The sequence below is a fragment of the Nyctereutes procyonoides genome, unplaced genomic scaffold (genome assembly GCF_905146905.1).
Source record: "Nyctereutes procyonoides isolate TBG_1078 unplaced genomic scaffold, NYPRO_anot_genome, whole genome shotgun sequence".
NCBI classification, from domain to species: domain Eukaryota; kingdom Metazoa; phylum Chordata; class Mammalia; order Carnivora; family Canidae; genus Nyctereutes; species Nyctereutes procyonoides.
This window is the reverse complement of record NW_026575142.1, coordinates 63,276,652-63,298,053: the sequence shown is the minus strand read 5'-3', so window position 1 is coordinate 63,298,053 and position 21,402 is coordinate 63,276,652. Positions and strand designations below refer to the sequence as shown.

General features: G+C 35.5%; 1 protein-coding gene across 1 annotated transcript in view; it reads left to right on the top strand.

The window, feature by feature from the left end:
* The window catches only part of ZBBX (zinc finger B-box domain containing), a 106,224-nt gene extending 85,574 nt beyond the window's left edge, over positions 1-20,650 (top strand). The window contains exons 15-19 of the mRNA XM_055307772.1: positions 325-478; positions 1,250-1,366; positions 7,144-7,401; positions 18,622-18,760; positions 20,524-20,650. Of these exons, the coding sequence (XP_055163747.1) occupies positions 325-478; positions 1,250-1,366; positions 7,144-7,401; positions 18,622-18,760; positions 20,524-20,650 (795 nt within the window). The remainder of the gene's footprint in view (positions 1-324; positions 479-1,249; positions 1,367-7,143; positions 7,402-18,621; positions 18,761-20,523) is intronic.
* Positions 20,651-21,402: the final 752 nt, after the last annotated feature.

Below are 21,402 nucleotides of genomic sequence, written 5' to 3'. Positions count from 1 at the left end.
ACTCTGTTTTCCAGAGTAACTCATATGCAAAGACACTGAAGGGAAGAAAATAAAAGAAGGGAGAAGGGAGAACTTCTTGTTTGGTGAACTTCCGTCCTCCTCGAATCAATGGCAACTTTTGGCTAATTACTATAATTGCAGTTTATATATTTTTCTAATCTTACTATATATAAGTGTTGCGTTATCGTCTATGTCTTCGCCATTAGAACCTAAATTTGATGAGGGCAGAATTAGTGCCAAGAACATAATAGGTGCTCAATGAATGAATGTGCTGCTTTGTTTTGATGAGATAAACTTAATTTTGTTGAATATTTTGTTTCCTAGTTGTTACAAGAAATAGCCCTCAGAAGTAAGCCTATAACTGAACAATATCAAGGACTTGAAAGATTCTTTGTTTTTGATAACAATGAAAGACTCAACTTACTTCCTTCTCATAGCTTAGAATGCAGCTATTCCAGTACTAGGATGACAATTGCAGGTAAATTCAAACACAAAGTCAGATGGCCTGTGAACCAACCTAACAATTTTCTGGCATTTTTATTTTTTAAACAGTTCATCCTCTCATTTTAGGAAATACTGGGGAATTCTGTTCAATGAATAAAGTCATTTTCTTCTTCTCCAGCTGAAATTATTAACCCTGTGTGAGTTGCCATATATTTATATTTGAGGCCACTCTCAGAATGTGAGAGAACATAACTGTAATGAGACTGAGGCAAGATTATTTTTAGAATTTAGAAATTTAGCCTTTACTAAATTGTGGCAGAAATTCTTTGAATCACTTAATTAACTGGTAAGTAGCGCATGATGATTCTTAAATACCATCTTAAAAGCAAATTTCAGATTCTCAGGATCTGTGAGATTTTTGAGATATAGCTGTAATTTCCTTCTGAAAGTTAGGTCATGCTGTCACCTATATTCTCAGGACTCCTATGTATTCAGATGTGTTTATTCACGTACAAACTACTATACTTTGTGTTATATATTTGAAAAAAAATATTTGTTTTTATTCAGATGTGTGCCATAATATCTTTGCAATTCAGAGTTTACTTATTTCTTTTTATCATGCTATGCAACTCTAATACTTTTCTTACGTGTAATCATGAGATTTTTGTCTTTTGTAATATATACCTCACCATTATAAGTGGTCCTTATCTAGCTAAACATTATCCAGTAAGACAATAAATAAAGCAATAACATGGATTTCTCTCCTTTTTAAGGTTTAAATTAGTTTACCATTTTTCCATTTCAGGAGATGGAGAGTGGATGCCAGACCATAGCGTAAGTGCGTTTGCTGATAATGCAGTTGCCTTGGGTGTTCTGCAGAGTGTCCAGAACCCATCAATGAGTAGAACAGAGCAGAAGATGGGTAAGATCAGCTGAAAGGCCACAGTGCCGTACTGATGACTCACTGTGTTTTTTAGTTTGTCTCTGAGCAGTTTACTAGGTACCTGAAAATTAGTTTTTGCAGTTTCATAATATGAACTTTTTCAGATTTTAACAGGTTACCTGACATTTTTCTCCAAAACCAAGTTTAGTCATATTTTTCTCAAAAACATGAGTTAAGTCTTAGTTATTTTTACAACATTGTATTAGTGAAAGTTTTTTTTTTTTTTAATGTAGCTCAGGGTATGGTATATATTTTAAACGATCTTATAAGAGATCGTTTTATTACACTCTCAGGAAACCGTGCATTTGTACTAGATTTTTCACGTCATTCGCTTGGTTCAAATTGTGATCAGACATAGCCATTTGTGGGAGGAATGGTTTAGGTTAGGATTGCTGCTTGTAGCCATGGTTGAGACACCTCTGTTCTACATCCAGTGCCAATTGTGTTAACCCTAAAATCTCCACTTAAATTCATTAACTCCATTCTCTAACCAAAATAATTATAAGGTTGTCTATAGGATAAGTCTTTTGACATGTTGAATCTCACTGTAGTATTTTCCTAGAGAGATTATGCAGAGAATTTTGACATCGTTAAAACCAGTAGTTTTATTTTAGGTCATTATTATTATCCAGTAACACTTGCTACAGTAAATCTACTGTAGGCCAGGCACCGCCAGACACTGGTGATACAAAATAAACCCTCGTCCATGTATTACAAGAGCTTAGTCTGGTATAAAGGTTTTCAAACCTTTGTATGACTGTATTCACGTGGGAAACCTGTTGTAATGGGAATTTCTCTACTTCACTCTTAAGATTCCTATTTATTAAAGCTGAGATAGGGTCTAGGAATTTGCATTTATTTTATCAATAATTTCATGTTATGCTGCTGTAGACCGTCCAAAAATCATACCTAGGGAAAACTGCTGTATAGATACGTAAACACATAAATTACCCCAAATAAAGTAAACATTCTATAAAAGGACTGTGAGTAACATACTTTTGGTGACTGAAAATAGTAGCACATGTGATCAGTTATAATAGAGGTAGGTACATGTGCAGTCTTTTTTAGAAACGGAGATGGTGGGGATCCCTGGGTGGCCCAGTGGTTTGGCACCTGCCTTTGGCCCAAGGCGCGATCCTGGAGACCCGGGATCGAGTCCCACGTTGGGCTCCTGGTGCATGGAGCCTGCTTCTCCCTCTGCCTATGTCTCTGCCCCCCCCCCGTGTGTGACTATCATAAATAAATAAAAATTCAAAAAAATAAATAAATAAAAATAGAAACGGAGATGGTAAAGTGATTGCTTTGCCATTGAAAAGTGTAGATCACCAAGGTGTTAGAGCCAAGTGACATTTCAGCTGGGTCTTAAAGAATTAATACGATTTACCAGTTAGGGGCAGAGGGAAATGACTTTCTGAACAGAAGCCATAGCCTGAAATAAAAATAATTTTCTGACTGTGCCTCAAGTCACCAAAATATAATATTCTGAGCTAATGCTAATATCTAAAGGAATTCTTCAGGAGGATTTTTAAGTTTCTGACTGTAAAAACACAATAGCTATGAAATGCAGCTGTGTGTGTAGCAGGAAGCCCATTGATCATCCCCAACCCCTGCCCAACCTCCTGCTCACTCCCTGTCTTCCTATCTGTGTACAACCATGCAAACATCGGTAAGTCTTTAAACCAGGATCCATCTTGCCTCTTTCTTAGCCACCGCAGCCAAGTCATCCCTGGAGCCTGCTGATCTCAGCTCGAATATTGATCCCAAAATCTGACCACCTCTACCTTTATTGCCCAAGATGAGCCCAAGCCACTTGTCCATCATCTCTCATTTGTCTCTCAGTTTCACTTTTTGCCTTTTCTGAAAACAAGTTTCTATAACCGATTTCCATCAAATCCTACTGTTCATAGTGAGTGAATTGTTTCTAGAGTCATAAAATCATGTATAGTTCACAGGGAACTAATCATATTTTCTGTAAACTTAAAACATAAATTGCATCTTATCAATCTCCTGCTTAAAAGCATTTTATAGCTTCTTATAGAAGGCAGAAAAAAAAATGTTTCTTACCAGACATCACACACAGCAGTACTGAGTTGGCCTGGCCTGGCCCAACTGCATCCTCTCCCAGAGTGCAGCTATGCTGGCTTCTTTTTTTTGTTACTGCACAGGCCACGCACTCTCTTTTGCTTGTTACCTTTAGAATTTGCTCTTCCATCTATCCTGGGATGGTCTGTAGCCTCTTTCTCCCTCTTCATACCCTTTTCATATGATTGATTCTTTCCAATTTATCCATCTCAGCCCAGCTGCTACCTCTGTAGAGGCCTTCTGAAACCACTCTACCTAGTGCTAGCCTCTTGAGACCCCCCAATCACATTTACCTTTATTTTTGTCCCTCTCCTATAACCTATTACTAGATGATATTATTTTACTTGTTTATTTTCTGCTCATCCTACACTTGGTTGGAAAGAAAGCAAGGACCTAGCCTGTCCTCTTCTTTGTTGTGTCCTCAGTGACGGAACATAGTCTGGCATCTTGTCAGCACCTAGCAAGCATGTCTAAAGGAGTGAAGCAGGAGAGCAGGACTGTGGGTTAGTTTGGAGTACATTGAGGGAAGGGGCCATGTCCCATTCACTTTTGAGTACCCTGATCCTGACACAGTGCCTGAGAGTTTTAGAATTTGACAAATGATTTTATAATCTAATTGGATTGAGTATTTCAATTCATAAGCTCTCAGAGTTGGAAGGCATTTAAGATACTAATCTGTTCAACTCCTAAATTACTCCTAAATTTTGTAGGTGAAATATGAATATGAATGTCTCAGGTCACAGGGTGATTTCTAATCTGGTGGAGTACCTCCCACTTTAGCCTTCTTTCTACTAACCCTATGCTGCTAAATAAAATGTTCATAGGTATCTTCAGAACACTTAGAAAATACATTTTTATTTTTTTATGTATAAAAGCTTAGTAATTTACAAAGTAGAACAAGAATCTCAAAAGACAATGATGTTTTGCAACCTTTATTCAGGAATAAAATAGTGGCTCCTTTGATCAGATGTTACTTGTTATTGAAACATTGTGCAAAAAGCATGTTGCTCTACTGATGTCTCATTCAGTTCTAATGTTTTTATTTAGACCAGCAATAAAAATTATTGTACTATTGTATTAAGTACTATTCAGTGATTCATACTTTCAAATCCTTGTCAGCATTCCTACGCCCACTAATAAAGCAGAAAGCGCCCTTCTCTTTTATCTTACCAATATCTGGTATGGTCTCAGTAGTTATAAGGCATATATTTTTTAGCTAATACCAAGGATAATTTCTTTAGTTATTTTTAGAGTATAACTATGGTCAAAGCTAATCTGTAATTTCCTAAGATTACACTGTCAGTAGTGGCACAAGTTACTCCAAAAGGAATTTCTTATGCTTATCATCTTACAAACTGGACTTTTAAAAAATTATGAAATGCTCCCTTTGATCATGGAATTCTTCATTAGTGTCAGTCTTAGCGGTGTTTCACATCTTAACCCCACCAATAACATTAATGAGCTTCTACATTAATAAGCTTATAGAGAGAATGATATATTCACCTAAATAAACAAAATAAATAAATAAGACGAAGGACCAGACTGAAGCATCTTCTGTCTCTTTCTATGTTTTAGGTACTTTAAATTACACTTTACATATATTTTCAATTAAAAAAGATGGTCTGTCTGTTTGCTGTGTGCTGAGCATACATCTGCCCCACTCCCAAGTATACTTTTTTTTTTTTCTCAGTTGGGATCAATTAACCTCTAATACTGTGGCAACCAAATGTTGTCACAAGAGTTTGGCAAGTGTTTTTGTTTTTCTGAATCTTCTGAAGGGCATCTATATTATGTTAAATTTTTCTCAACTCATATTTGCCTGTGTTGGCAGATGTCCAGTTCTTCCTCATAACACCTTCCACTTGTTTTATTTTAATCCGAGTTCTGCATTACTCGGAGTTTTACTTCACTGGGACATAGCACAATAGAAATGGGAGGGTATCATTTTCTACATAGATACAGAAGTTTCCATTCATACAGTTGAATTTCTATTACACTCCTTGACCTGTGCTTCCACGATGGCTGCTCCGACCACAGCCTTACTATGTAGGAATGGCAAGGTTGCTTTTTCGTGTATTATGTATTTTTATGTATTTGAGTATTTTATATCTGATGTACTTTTGTGTATTACAGGTAAAGGGGGGAATTATTTCCAAATTCAAGTCATTAAAGAAATCCATAGGGATATTTACATTTATATGTCCTAAAACATAGACACATTTTTGTCAATAATTTTTCTAATTGTCTCCGTGCACATAGACAAAAAGGTCAGAATCTTATTTTAATTTATTCATAATTTCATTCCAACAAAAAATGTTTTCAAAATTGATTTCTGAAATGTTCATTAAAACTGGTGCCCTTTGGGACTTACCTTAGTCAGTTTTAATTGCTTAAATAATTACATACTGCATTAGGATGTTTCTTAGGGTACTAGTTACAATCAAAGTAGATTTTTAAGTTGAAAAAAAGGACAAACCCAGTAGTCATTAAATGTTTAATACAAGACAACTACCTGTAGTTACTTTACTGAATCTCACAGTTTCCTTCGAGTTGGGTGGGCATAATATTATAATGGCATATGTTCAAATTATGATTTTCATGATATCAAAAATAGCACTTCTTTAATGTATCCAATATTTTGCACAAAGCCAATTTGTGTTAAGGGTATACGAGATTATCTTATAAATTATTTATATTTAATATAATATATTTATCTAAAACAGAAGAATAATTTAGTACATATTAAAATATACCTGCACTAAAAAATTAAAAAATAAAATATACCTGCACTATGAATTTCTAATTTTGTGCTTTGAATATTTCCTTGGCCTTCATTAGAGAATCTTGTGAGCAGTACCAAAAGATAGATATATGTATCCATAGATAGATAGATATAGTTATTTTGTGTTAGTGTAAGATTTGAAGGGATTTTTTTTTCCTACTATGAAAACAACATACATGTTGAAGAAACCAACTAAATCAACCTTGAAATAGGCCAAGACAAAGTTGTGGCTGTCTTTATATAACAAAGTAATAACCTGAGTTAGGTCTATGTTTCTGGAACTTTTCCACTGAAGTGCCCTAATAAAGCAGCAGAACGTGAACTCATATTTGGAAAAATTATAAATATCTCAATTTTTTCAAAGCCTGTGTTTTTCTAAAAGATTGTGCATACTAGTATTTTGTCTTTATATTTGTTTTAATAGAAGAATGCTATACAGCATCAAATAAAATTCACTAGGAAGTGGTACCATACAGTTATCCTAGAATTTAAGAAACACAACACAGTTTGGGATGGTTAGGGAATAGATTATAAGATTGGACATTGGGGGAAAAAAGTTTAGACATTGAATTGTTCTGGAATTAACTTGGTTTACAGATGTTTTACTTTAGTTAATATTAAAATTAGCTTGTCTTTTTCTGAATGTAGAAATGTAGAATGTAGGAAAAAAAATAACCTGGAAGCGTCCTTTATGGTATAGGGAATGTAATTTGAGATTAAAATGTTGTGGTAAACCAGAATGCATGATAATCTGAAATCTACTTTCTCTTAAACTCTGTTGCACGACGTTAACTGCTCTAGGTTTCGGGGGCTAGTATTTTGTATCTTTAAGCATTCATTCACAGTTTTTTTAAAATAAGTTGATTTAAAAATTGTTTATTTTTCATTTTAGGCCAGATGCCGCAGAGACCTTTAACAGCAAATTTACCCCTTTCCAGCTCTGTTAAAAAAAGTTCCAGCTGCCTTGTCTCCTCCCATCATCGATCAAGAAGTGCAGCTGCTCGATCATTATCTAGAGCTGCTTCTGAAATTTCAGAAATTGAATATATTGATATTACTGACCACAACGAGCCTTTCTTAGATGGCACTGCTGATCAGCAAGCTTTAGAAAGTTTGGAAAAAGAATTAAATATGCTGAGAAATCTTGCAGGTAATGCTATTTTTTTTTTTTTTTTTTACTATAGACAGTGTTAACTCTGCCTTCTGCTTGATTTTTCATGTCACACTCCAAGAAAACAAGACTTTCCTTTCCCTTATTTAACCACCAACCTTTGTAATTGTTTCCTTGGATGTCCTCTGACCTCACTCTGAGGATGTTATAAAATGTATGAAAATTAATAATAATAATAATAAAATATATGGATGTCCACACCAGAGATGACCCCCATAGCCTACATAATACACAGTTAATGTATCATAAGGAATGTCACATGGACAAGAAAATAATTGTTTTCTCCTTTTTACAAACCTGCTGAGTGGCTAATCTCTGTAGCTTTACGTAAGCCAGTGCCCAACATCTTTTTTGGGGAATTGAGCTGTTAGACTTTCAAAGCAGTATTTGTCAAGTTCCAACGTGTGTATACAAATGCCCTGGGAATCTTGTTAAAATGCAGATTCTGGGGTGGGGCCCAGGATTCTGTGCATCTGACAAGTACCCAGTTGATGTCAATGCTGCTGGTTGGCAGACTAGTTTAAGGACAATTATACTTATGCATTCACTTTCCTAAACCTCAGTGGTTGCAATCTAGCAAATCATAACCGTATCCTTGAACATACAAGGGTCTGGTTCAGTAACAGACCTCAGAGGAACCAGTCCTCTTAATTTTCATCAGAAAGTTGTTCATGCATTTGATAGGGGCCAGCTGATTGTGGAATTCTTGAGAATGCCTGTTTCATCTTTATAGTTGATTGGCAAGTTAGCTAGATTAATTTAGTGGATCACAATTTTTTTTTCCTCTTCACTTAGTAGAGATTTCTCCACTGTCTTCTGTCTCTGAGTTTTGATGCTAGTTAATACTTTAGCACAGTTTTTCCTTTTAACTTTTGCTTGGTTAAATTTAATTGTCAAATAGTTTTCTCCCCAGGTAGCGCTCATGGGTGCCTCTATTGCTTGAGTTCTTTCATGTTTGAGAATGCATACTTCCTTTATATTTCAAAGGCAAATCAGATGAGGGTAATTTCCTGGGGTCATTCTACCTGTAAGCCTTGTACATACTGATTCTTTGCTTTTTTGGGTCGGATATAAATAAAGTAGTCTGAGGTCACCATGATTTATTTTTTTAATTTTTTTTTTACTTCACTCTCTCTTGCATGTGACAGGCTTCTTTCCTGACTAGATATTTGAAGAATTTTTTTTCATAATCTTTGAAATTCAATAACGGGACCAGGAATGCGTTTCAATATCAATAATTCAGCATTTCTTAAAGTGCACGGCTTTCTTTCTGTCTAGAACAAATTGCTCCTTATTTTCAGAGAAATTTTCTGCTGTTGTATGTTTGAATTGCTTTTCTGTTCCATTTGGCTTTCTCCTGCTGACAAACCTATTTTGTCTATGTTGGATCTTCTTTGTACAATGTATTTACTTATATTTTCTTCAACTATTTTGACCAGATTTTATTTTCCTTTGCATTTGCTACTCTTTCTTAAGCTTGTGTTCTGTGTTGTAAGTTTAATTTCCAGCTATAGTTATAGTCCATTCTTTATTGATTGATTTCATAAATAATTGATTGAATTAATAAATTAGCTCTCTAAACATATTGCTTTGATTTTGGGGGGGTAAATTTTTACTTTGCTATATTTCAAATTTATAGAAAATTTACAAGAATGTAAGAAAGTACAAGGAACTCCTGTATACTCTTTGCCCAGTTCACTACCTGTTAGTCTTTTCCCTGCTGGGATATTAATACACACACACACACACACACACACACACACACACACACACGCACACACGCACGCACTGTTCTTCTTGTGAACCATTTGAGAGGAAGTTATAAACATTATGACTCTTGATAAAAAAAATAGTTCAGTGTGTATTACCCAGGAACAAGGCCATTCTCTCAAGGATCATAATACAGTAATCGAAATCAGGGAATTTAACATTGATACAATGGGATTCTCTAATCTACAGTGCATATCTAATTTTTAAAATTTGTCTCAAAAGTGTTATTGTAATTGGGATTTTTTTTTTTTGGTACAGAATCCAATCCAAGAACAGGTGACCATTGAAAAAAAATTTCATGTCTGACATGCGATTGTTTGATCTTTGAGATTAGTTTTTACTCTTTATTTTTTCATTGAAGTATAATTGACATGTGATATCCTATTAATTTTAGGTTATGTAAGAGTGATTAGTATGTTTATACGTTATGAAATAATCCCCATGGTAAGTTTACTTACCATGTGTCACCACACACAGTTATCACAATATTATTGACTACATCCCTTATGCAGTACATTATATCCCCATGACTTATTTATTTTATAACTGGAAGTTTGTATCTCTTAATCCCCTTCACCTGTTTTGCTCATTACCCCCCCCCACTCCTTTCCACTCTGGTAACCAACAGTTTGTTTCCTATATCTATGAAACTGTTTCTGTTTTATGTGTTTATTTGTTCATTTTTTAAGATTCCACATATAAGTGAAATTATACTGTATTGTTTTTCGCTCACTTATTTCACTCAGCATAATATTCTCTAGGTCCATCCATGTTATTACAAATGGCAAGATTTCATTCTTTTTTTTTAATGGCTCAGTAATATTCTGATGTGTGTGTGTGTGTGTGTGTGTGTCTCTATGTGTCCGTATATCTCACATCTTTATCCATTCATATATTGGTGGATACTCAGGTCTTTAACCCATTTTGAACTTATTTTTTTAAAGATATTTTTTATTTCTTAAGATCTGGTTTATTTTATTTTTTTTAATAAATTTATTTTTTATTGGTGTTCAATTTGCCAACATATAGAATAACACCCAGTGCTCATCCCATCAGGTGCCCCCCTCAGTGCCCATCACCCAGTCACCCCCCACCCCCTGCCCACCTCCCCTTCCACCACCCCTAGTTCGTTTCTCAGACTTAGGAGTCTCTCATTTTTATTTCTGGTATAAGACAGTGGTATAATTTCATTCTTCTGTATGTAGCTGTCAGTTTTCCCAGCACCATTTATTGAAGAGACTCTCTGGGATCTTTTCTGGTTCCATACAAATTTTAGGATTCTTTGGTCTGGCTTTGTAAACTATGCCATTGGTATTAGTTGGAATTTGCAATGAATCTTTGGATTGCTTTGGGAAGAATGGACATGATAACAATAGTTATTCTTCCAATCCAGGAGTGCATTGTATATTTCCATTTATTTATGTTGTTTTCTATTTCTTACATCAGTATTTTATAGTTTCTAGAGTATAGGTCTTTCACCTCCTTAAATTTATTTCTAGATATTTTATTCTTTTTGATGCAGTTGTAAATTGGACTGTTTTCTTGATTTCTCTTTGTGATACCTTATTAGTAGTGTATAGAAATGCAACTGATTTCTGTATGTTAATTTTGTATCCTGTGACTTTACTGAATCAATTTATTAGTTCTTACAGTTTTCTGGTGGAGTCTTGGTTTTCCTGTATACAATGTTATGCCTTCTGCAAATACTGATGATTTTACTTCTTTCGTTCCAATTTTGGTGCCATTTTTTTTTTGCCTTTTTCTTGCCTAATTGCTATGGCTAGGACTTCTGATATTGAATGTATTGAACAAAACATGGAAGTTCAATAAAAGTGGTGAAAGTATGCATCCCTGTCTTATCCCTGATCTTAGAGGAAAGGTTTTCAGCTTTTCATAATTGAGTATAATATTAGCTTTACATTTGTCATATATGGTCTTTTTATGTTGAGGTGCATTACTTCTGTACCCATGAGTGGGATTGGCCCAGGGTGTACCATGGTGGGGTTGTCTTGAAGAAATGGATAGAGCTATTCTAAGCTAGGGCCTGGGGCTTGTTGGGTCAGCCCTAGCGGGCCAACTATAGTACCTGGTTTCTGCTTTCGTCTGTGCTATCAAGGTGGAGGAAGAACATTAAAAAGTGGCATTTGTTAGTGTTTCCAACCCCAGAGTGATTTCTTTTTTTTTTTTTAAGATTTTATTTATTTATGAGAGAGAGAGAGAGAGGCAGAGACACAGGCAGAGGGAGAAACAGGCTCCATGCAGGGAGGCTGATGTGGGACTTGATCCTGGGTCTCCAGGATCACGCCCTGGGCTGGAGGCAGGTGCTAAACTGCTGAGCCACCCAGGCTGCCCCCAGAGTGATTTCTAGTAGTTCCTACCACTTTTCAGATGCTCTATGGTTAGTTAATAGGTTTCCTTTACTTACAGTCCAATTTCCCTTTAAATCACTATTTTTTCTTTGTATCCTAGGATGAAAGAGTCTGTGCATGGGCCCCTCAGTGATATATGCCTCTCCACTGCAGGTTGCCACTCTGGGGATGGGATTTCCTTCATTACTGTGTCTCCATCTCTTACCCTTCCTTGTGTGCTTTCTCCTTTATTGTGCAAAAGCCATTCATTCAGCCCTTAGTTGTTCTTCAGAAGGAATTGCTCTGTATGTAGGTGTAGATTAAGTGTGTCCATGGGAGGAGGTGAGTTCAGAATCTTCTATACCACCATGTTGGGCTGGCTTCTCACAGTGGTACACTCTTTTAAAATGTCGTTTTCATTATTTTTTTTTAGTAGTCAAAGGACTCATGGGGAATTTTCTTATGATCTTGATCTGTTTTCTACTAACTAGATATATCTTTTATTTAATTATTCTTTGCATGTTATGGATTCTTGGATTCAAGTTTGCATAGATAGTCTTTTCTTTGTGTCTTCCTCGTTCATGCTCACTGTGGGTAGCTTTGCTCACATGCTTTGTCTTTTCTGATCTTAGTGAAACTCCATTTTCCCTAAAATGCACCTGTGCACCTGTGATATGACAATCTTCTCTTTGGAGCTACTATTTGTGGATTGGTTTTTGCATTGTTTTCTGTATCTTGCCAGCACAGAGGCAGGAGAGGATAGTTGAAGGACTGGGGAACTCATCCTCCTTTGTGGAAGGGCCTGGCCTCTCGAGTCTTCCTGATTATATTAAACTTCATTGTACCTGGTTTCAAATCTGTCTGTCCCTATGGGGACACCTGCAGTTTTGTAATTTTCTTTCATCTGCTAAGGTCTTATAGTGGGTACTTACAGGCTTTAAAAATATTTCAAATAATTTATTCTTACTTCCCCCTCCCCTGCTTTTCTCCAAATTGGTGTGGTATTGGTGAGATTTAGATGACTCTCATTTTCCAGTTACTAGTTTGGTGTGGATATTAGGTGAGGAGGGACGTGAGTGAGCAGTGGTAGCACACAGCTACACCTCAATGAATCTTCTGTTTATTTCTTCGGTTGCCCTTTGTCAAAGTTTATTGTGTGCACTTGTATCCCTTTCTTTGTTTGATCCCTTTTGTGATTTGATTTTACTTTAATTTTTCTTCTTTTTCTATTCATTTCATCATGGGTTGGAGAATGAGAGTCTATGATTCATCTATATCCATCGTCCATTTGCCTTACTCTAAAATATTAAAAATCAAATGTAACTCTCCTTGGAGGTAATTCTCACTTAAAGACCAATTCCAAAATGAAGCATGACGGACTTGAACTGGATCTAAAAAGGATAACCACACAGTTTTTAATCAGAAAATGAAAGGTTTCTTATATTGATAAACTGGTAAATTCCATTATCTATAAATGAAACACAGCCCTTAATAAGCAGTAGTCTCTTGTGGTTGTTTCTAACCACTTAGCTTTCCTATTTCCTTTATCACTTTTGTACTTACGTACTTCACTTTCCCCAGGCCACTCATCTTCTCATATGCCAACACCAGTATTTTCACTAGAATATGTAACTTTCCGTATACAAAAGCAAGCACATACTGTGTAGCCTATGAACCGCCAGGGCTTTTCTGATGGTCCAGGAGCAGAACGAAATCACTTACACACACTTGACCCATGAATAGCTCTCTTTCTATTTGGGAAGATTGGCTTTGGATGAGTGCACAGCTTTAGAGACATTCACCTGGAGCTGAAGAAGGAAGAGGGTAGCACATCAGCTGAATCAACCCAACAGTCAGTGTGAGGTGACAGATGCTGTGGTGTAATCAGCCGCTATTCTAGAAAACTCACTGTTTCTGTACAAGACTTTTGTATTCTGTTTAGCATCAATGGGCAGAAAAATTCCACCCACATTTCACTACTCATGGTGCAGCCTGGAAAAACTCCGCATGAGGTTTGGTTCCACAGAAGCACAGCTACACAATTTGACTCTTATACAAATGTAAATGTGTTCACATCCCTGTGAAAGCTAAATTTTTGAGAACAGCAAACCCGACTTGTTTTCCATTAGCTCTAGGGTACATCCACTTCCTCTAAGTTCTATGGGAAACAACTGTACCAAGGAACTGGGAGCAGAAAAGACAAAATAACTGCATTAAGTGAAGTGTTTTCCCCTCTCATTCAGATTGCTGTGGCTGATATTAGAGCCTTTTCAGAGGCAGGCAGGCAGGGCACCCAGGTGCATGGACAGGGCAGGGAATGGGTGTGCAGGTTGCAGACACCACTTTCTGCTGAATCAAGAGATAGGGGGCAGCAAAGCAGGGTGGTTGGGAGCCAGGTTCTGGGGCCAGGAGCCTGATTTTGAAATTTGAAACCACTACTTACTAGCTTCATGACATTAGGCAAATTACTTTCTTAATCTGATTTTTCATCAGTTTCTCTGTATAAAGGATGAGTAATAATAGGCCCTATCATAAAATTGTTCAATGATTGAATTTGATTACATATTAAATATATTTATGAAAATTTCTTTCTCTCCACACACATATTCTTTTTCTCTCTTTCTCTCTCTCTCAAGAATTAATTGTCTAGCACATAGTAAGCCCTGAAAAAAAAAATCTCTTATGTAAAGAACCAGTGAGTGGTACTTTCCACATACAATAAGGTAAGGTTCTCTGGATAAATCTAATTTTTGGTCAAAAACATCTAAAAGCTGTCTCTATTATAAAACCGTGTTTTCTTCTGGGCCTCTTTGAGGGTATAGTTAGTTATAGTTCTTGCCATATATTTCCTCAGCAAATATCTTTGTAAATGATGCTATAGTCACTTCCTTAATGGGCTCAACATGGCAGTATAACTTACTTACCAAGTCACTTTGTCAACTTTTGAATATTGTTCTAGCCTGCAGAAATTTGAGAAATACCAGAAGATATGCATTATGAGAAAGTATCAATAATAATGCATGTTAAAGCATTCATACTTTCATTAGTTAAAAATGATTGATTTATTCAAATTCATTCTGACTTGTGGTTTAAGACTTAAATTCCCATGGCAATCTACGTTTGTAGAAGTCCATTGGTAGTTACCTGAGCCAAGTAATTAAAGAGAGAAAGGTACTTTTTCTTAAACAAGAATGAATAAAAATTACCTAATACTAGCAGAGGTAGCTTTATTATTGGTGAAATAAAATAGTAAGGCAGTGAGTAATTGGGGCCTCTGTTCATAGGCTGACCATCAAGTAAGATGTTAAACTCTAAGAGGGTTAATTCAGGATTTATAGTTAGCAAATTAAGTAAATAACCCTTGTAAGACAGGTTAAGATGTGCTGGAATGGGAGTCCTTTTTTTTTTTAAGATTTCATTTATTTATTCATGAGAGACACACACACAGAGAGAGAGAGAGAGAGAGAGAGAGAGAGAGAGAGAGACAGGCAGAAGGAGAAGCAGGCTCCATGCAGGGAGCCTGATGTGGGACTGGATCCCAGGATTCCAGGATCATGCCCCGGGCTGAAGGCAGTGGTAAACCGCTGGGACACCGGGGCTGCCCTGGAATGGCAGTCTTTTTGCTTTAAATCACCTTTCAATTTCAGGGAAAAACAAACAAACAAACAAACAAAAAAATGGAGTGCCATGTATAAGTGAAAGTCAATGCATTTAAAAAAATTCTAAGGAATATGAAGCCATTCAATGAGTAATAATAATCACTACTTGTTTTTATATGCAACGTTGCTTCATTTGATCTTCATAACTATTCTATGAGGTAAATGAAGCAGGTACAATTTTCTATCTCCCCTTTGTAGATATAGTAACTGAGTCTCTAGATGATGTACTAACTGACCAGGGTTTTCTCTGGGTGCCCAGAAGAGCCCAGGAACAAACCCAGGCAAGTCTGCCCCACTCCTTTGTCTCACCACCCTACCACAGTGCCACTTATATAATGTGAAACCCTTACTTCTAATCAATATTGTGACCGCTTAAGAGACAAAGGGTTGTGGACAGAGTGAAGGTAAAGGAAAGAAGGCATGGAGGGATAGACAAAGCAAGACACAATGACAGCAGGGATGAATGGTGGAAGAAGAAAACAAAACAAAAGTCTGAAGGGTTGGAAGGGTGGGGCTCACAGGTTACTGGCGAGTGTCCTTTTTGTCACACCCTCTAAACATTGTGACGTCATCTGTAGCTCTGCTAGATAGTTCTTTTTTTTAGTTTTTTTTTTTTTTAGTTTTAGGGTTTTTTTGTTTTTGTTTTTGTTTTTGTTTTTTTAGATAGTTCTTTAGATGTTGTTATTGGTGGTGGTTGGGTTCCTTATAGGAAAGTAACCTGTTTTGTGTTCATTCTTTGAAGTTTTTAACTAGTCTTTTTGGCTCTACCTTTCTTCTTTCCTTCATTTCTTTTACTCATCTAAATATTTATTTCCCTGTAGAATAAAGTCATATATATATTATATATAATATATATATTTTTAAATGTTTTGAGTTTTAGAAATATACCTTAAAACTTCATATCTAGTCAATTTTCCCCCTTTGCCATTCTTTATTATTGCCTTTAAGAAATTCTTCAATGATCAGAGAACATACACTATTACTCCAGGGATAGAAAAGGTTTAACTTCAATCCATTCCTAATAGTCCACTTTCTTGACAAGTATAAAGTAAATTTATAAGAGCTGAATTTCCAATATAAATGTCAATCCTGTCTTCCCTGGTCTTCTATTAGAAAAACTTGGGTTTTTGTACAATTGATCTTTTAGGTTTAACACAAACCCATAATAGTGTTTTCATTAGCAGTTTTATTTTCCTCTGCCTTGAAAATCAAATGATGTCCCCTTTGCCTTTACTAACTTCATAGGGTATTGAGAAATATAATTTTGAGAATGAACAATTATACACAAATAGGCCCATTCTTTATGCACCATCTGAATTAGCTCTGTGTGCATTCAGTTGAGACTCAAATACCTGGCAGAGATTAAACACCTCTCCTGGTGGTATCTTTAGATCTAAGAGTCACTGTTAGGTTTTAGTACTGTAGTTTTATCAATTCCAAATCCTGAATTGATTGCTTTCTCATGGGTAACACTCCCTATCATTGGGCAAGGTGTTGTGCATACCTGTTTTTTTTTTGTTGTTGTTCTTTTTTTTTTTTTTTTACCTTGTGGAAAAAGACAAAAGAAAATAAAAGCCTCGGCTAAAGAATCAGATACTGGAACATAGTGATTGATGATATTGGTGAGCTAAAGAGCTTAGGGCTACTCCTAGTTCTTTTATTCTGGTTGTGTGAATTCCAAGTTACCAATCCCTTGGGGACCCACAATTTCCCAATCTCCAACAACTGGGGATGCCACAAAAATTCTAGCTGAATAATTTTTTATTTTTCTCAAAATTAGTCTTATACAGAGCCCCAAATTTATATGAGACCAAGTGAAAGCTGTCTTGATTTCTTTGGGGTGGTGGGAGCGGAAGCCTCATCCCCAAACCTACTGAATCTATGATACACCATGTATCATAATTTGAAAGTCACTGGTCTAAAAAATTTTAAGGATATTTCCAGTTGTAAATGTATTGAGGTCTGTCTTGCAGCAGGAATAATCTGAAGTTTCTTCCAGCAGGGGAATCTCTGCTTGCTCAAAAACTTCAAGTACGTACTATCTACCAAGGAATAATTATTATAATAATAACAATTATTATTATCATTCCCCTCTCAGTCAAATGTATAATACACATAGTTTGGTGTGTGGTCCTTCTGATTAAGAAGGTATTTGCTTGGCATTTTCATAAGAGTAAAGGGAAGAATAACACCCAGTAATTTTAACTGTTTTATAAGTTTTAAAAGTCATCCTAACATAACCTTAGGTATAAGTTAGATGGCCCTTACAACTTTATCAAAGATGAAAAGAAGGCATTATGGTCTAATATAGTAATCATATTTATTTCTGTACTTGACTTTTTGGTAGTTTATATAAAATATGCTTACTTGCCCATTTGCTCATTTAACTTGCACTATTTGTCCTTACCTGAGCTAAATCATAGGCCAGCTTCATGTAAAAGATTGAAGGCTTCTCCCCTTTCACATAAAAATGGTTATTATTTACCCAAACAAGGCAAGGAAGCAGAAAAAGAAATGGTAGTTTTGCCAAAACTCACCTTTGCCTTAGACTGTTCAGGGGTAAAGCTTTTATTCCTTAGAATATAAAAGTAAACAATAAATTATTTAACATTCAGGCAAATGGAAGAGTTCCATAATATTCTAGCTTTGAAGAGGGTCCCATGATTTTCTTTGCAATTTTGTAAATTCTCAAGACAATCAACACCTTAATTATAATATATATTTAAAAACCAATATGGTTAGGTGAAATAAGTCAGAGAAAGACAAATTCTGTGTAATAACATTTATATGTGGAATCTAAAAAAAGCCAAACTCATAGAGACAGAGACTAGAATAGTGTTTATCATCGGCTAGGGGATGGGGGAAATGGGGAAATATTGATCAAAGTGTATAGTCTTCCCGCTAGAAGATGAATAAATTCTGGAATGTAATGTACACCATGGTGATTATAGTTAACAATATATATACTTGAAGGTTGCTAAGAAAGTAGATTTTAAATGTTCTCACCACAAACAAAAAAAGCTAATTATATAGCATGATGGAGGTGTTTGTTAACTAACACTATGGTGGTAACCATTTTGCAATATATAAGTGTTCCAATCAATATATTGTACATCTTAAACTCATGCAGTGTTACATGTCAGTCATATCTTCATAAAGCTGAAAAGATTCGGAGAATTTGCTAAAAACCAAATCAATATGATGAAAGTAACTTGATACCCAAGCCTAATTCAGAAGCTCAGATCAAAATTACTTCGTACTCTGCCCACCCCACAAATTCTAGAAAATTGAGATGATTAGAAATCTGTGCTGACCTTCCTTGTACTGCTTATAGTTTATGCTGGGTAAACTTTCAGCACCATATACTGTGCATTTGTGTCTTGAATTTATGTGTTGACAGTGCATGAAATAAAATGTTTCAGATCCTTCAGAAAAGCTTTACAGCCTAACCTCAGAAGAATTACCAGCCTTCAACAACCATTCGTTGAACATAAGTCAGACTACACTACATTTCCGTAAGACCTCAAGTGCAAGAGGCCCCTGCGCAGTTGAGGAATGGAGGTAGGTTAAGCCTGCAGCCCATATCCATATGTAAATATAGTGCATAGTGAAATTTTTGACGAGCCCCAAATAGTTATCTTTACTGTATAAAGAAAGAGTGTCCTTATGTGTGCACTTTACATGGCCATTCTTTATAAAATGTCTAGGTCTTTTGTTGACCTACTACCAGGACTTAGTAAAAGTCATATGAAGTGGTTACTTGAATGTGAAGCGATAATTCTCTGCTCCACAATGTGTGTCAGCAAAAAGAAAAGATATTTGGAATTTTATAATCATTCAGCCTTTCTTCTTATACTGAAAGACAGTTGCTTTACTTGCATTAATTAACTTAATAAATTTCAATACTTCGCACTAATAGAATCTTAATGTGAATAAGGTTTTTAGAATAGAGTATTGAGAAGATTCTTTCTTAAAATCGAGTCAAGATTGTTAATAATAGCATATTTTAAATTGTATCATTTCATTCTTTTCCTCATGTGAAAAACATTTAGGGATGATCAGTCTATAGAGAGCACAGGTTATACTAATAAATGCTTCAGAAAGTAGTTCATCATGTTGATCTATTATTGACATGCTGGAATCTCTTTAAAAAAGGATGAGGGATTTTTCCAGAAGGATCAAGATAAATGTAAAATAAAAGTTCCTTGAATTGTAAATTCCTTTGATTGGTTTGAAGTCTGATATTGCAGTGAAAGGGAATCAAGAGTCCATTAGTCTGTCTTTCTAAAGGACAAAATCGTTTAGCTGTGGTCCTTGGATTTTTGCATTTCTAACACCACTTACATTTTTTAAAAGAGGGATCAATATAAAATTGCTATTTTTTTTTCCCTAAAAAGCTTTCTTAAAGTAACTAAACTTAAGGTATACCCTTGGCATTATTTCATGAAAGAAAGGACATTTAATACTAAAAATATAAAGGAACAAACAGAATAAAGCACAGTTCTTTAAAATTAAAAAAAGTCATGAAAAAGTCATTACCTTGCCCTTATTTTCTCTTCTTAGACCAGTGAAAATTTTTATCTCAGTCAGATCTGCCCCAGTCCACAGATCAGAGCTTAGGAACAGCTGATTTAGCCTCTGTTGGGCATTTAAAAGGTTCCCAAAAAATATCCATCACAGGATGAAGTATTTTATGTTATTTGGTGGCATACATGGGCTGAAATTCTAGATAACTTGGACAAAAAAAATCTGAGTCATACAAACTCCTTTCTGTTGCCCCACTTCCCTCCCTATAGCTGACACCTATAGGCTAGAGTTTCTAGCAGTTCCTTTCCCCAATAAAATGTAACAAAATAACTAAATAATTGCTGTGATTAATTTTGGCTTTGGCATATCTTGACTGGCTATCCACATCGTCCTAATTTACTGTACACAAAAGAGGTGATTTATCTGGCAGTCTATTCATTGGGATTCTATTAAACAGCCAATGTAATGATGAATGTTCTTAATGATGACCCTGAGGCTCTGCAAGTTCCTGAAGTGCCGTTTGAATCATCAATGAAAGACACAACCAGAGACCATAAAATCTCCCCTTGGTTCCACTGTGGCTTTATTTCTTGGGAGAGGGAGAATGACGAGAATTTCTCATTAAAAGGAGGCTTGGTATATTGGGCACGTTGAAAATTATGGCCCCAGACTGAGACAGCCCCCTCACATCTGCCTGCCTCCAATGACTTCAATGCATGTCCTATTGATCAGAAGATAAATGAAGAGTTGAAACCTGGTTCTGTATATTGTGTATTGATCTTTTAATGTATTTCCAGCTCTCCTGAAAGAGATACTGAAACTCAGTCTTTGCTGACACTTTCTGAAAGCAGCACAGATGAGGAGGAAGAGGATTTTCTTGACAAGCAACATGTCATCACACTACCATGGTCATTGAGTGCCTAATGATAATGATCATTTGTTCATTTCTTTTTCCATTTTGTACCTAAAGTAAAGCAAACAGCTGAAAAAGTGACCAAGTGATTACCTGTCCAGGTGCTGGAGATTTTGATTATTAATGTTTCTGATATTTCAAGGTTTTCAGACTAATAAAAGTTAATGAAATTATAAATTTAAGGGCTTTTTCTTCCAAATGATTTATTGTATGTCAAACACTATATTGCAGATCATATTAGGAAAATTAGGTGAATTTGTAAAAATAGCAGTTATAATTATGTCTCTAGAACCTACTATAGGTTAGAACATGATTGCATTTAAAGTAATATTTAATTGTTGGATTGTTTTAAATAATTGTGTCTTCATAAGAGTATACATTTGATCGCCAACTCATACTTGGCAATACCATTAATTGAGCCTACAATCCATATTTTACTTTGGTAATTACTATTTTGTTTTCGTTTTTTTTTTTTTTTTATTCTGTTAGGGTTTTTGACATTTAGAAAAGTTCTGCTAACTTCAAACTTTGTTGCCAGAAGAGAAAAAGAGGACCCAATATAAAGCAGAAGTAACACTTGTCATTCTAGTATGACATAGAAACATATACTTGAGAATGCAGAAACCCACCCCCACTCCAAGCATCTTACTTTGAGGGTCAGTGTGATGGTTAATTTTATGTTAACTTGGCTAGACTATGGTACCCATATATTTGGTGAAACTATATTTTAAATGTCTCTGTGAAGGTATTTTTTAGATGAGAT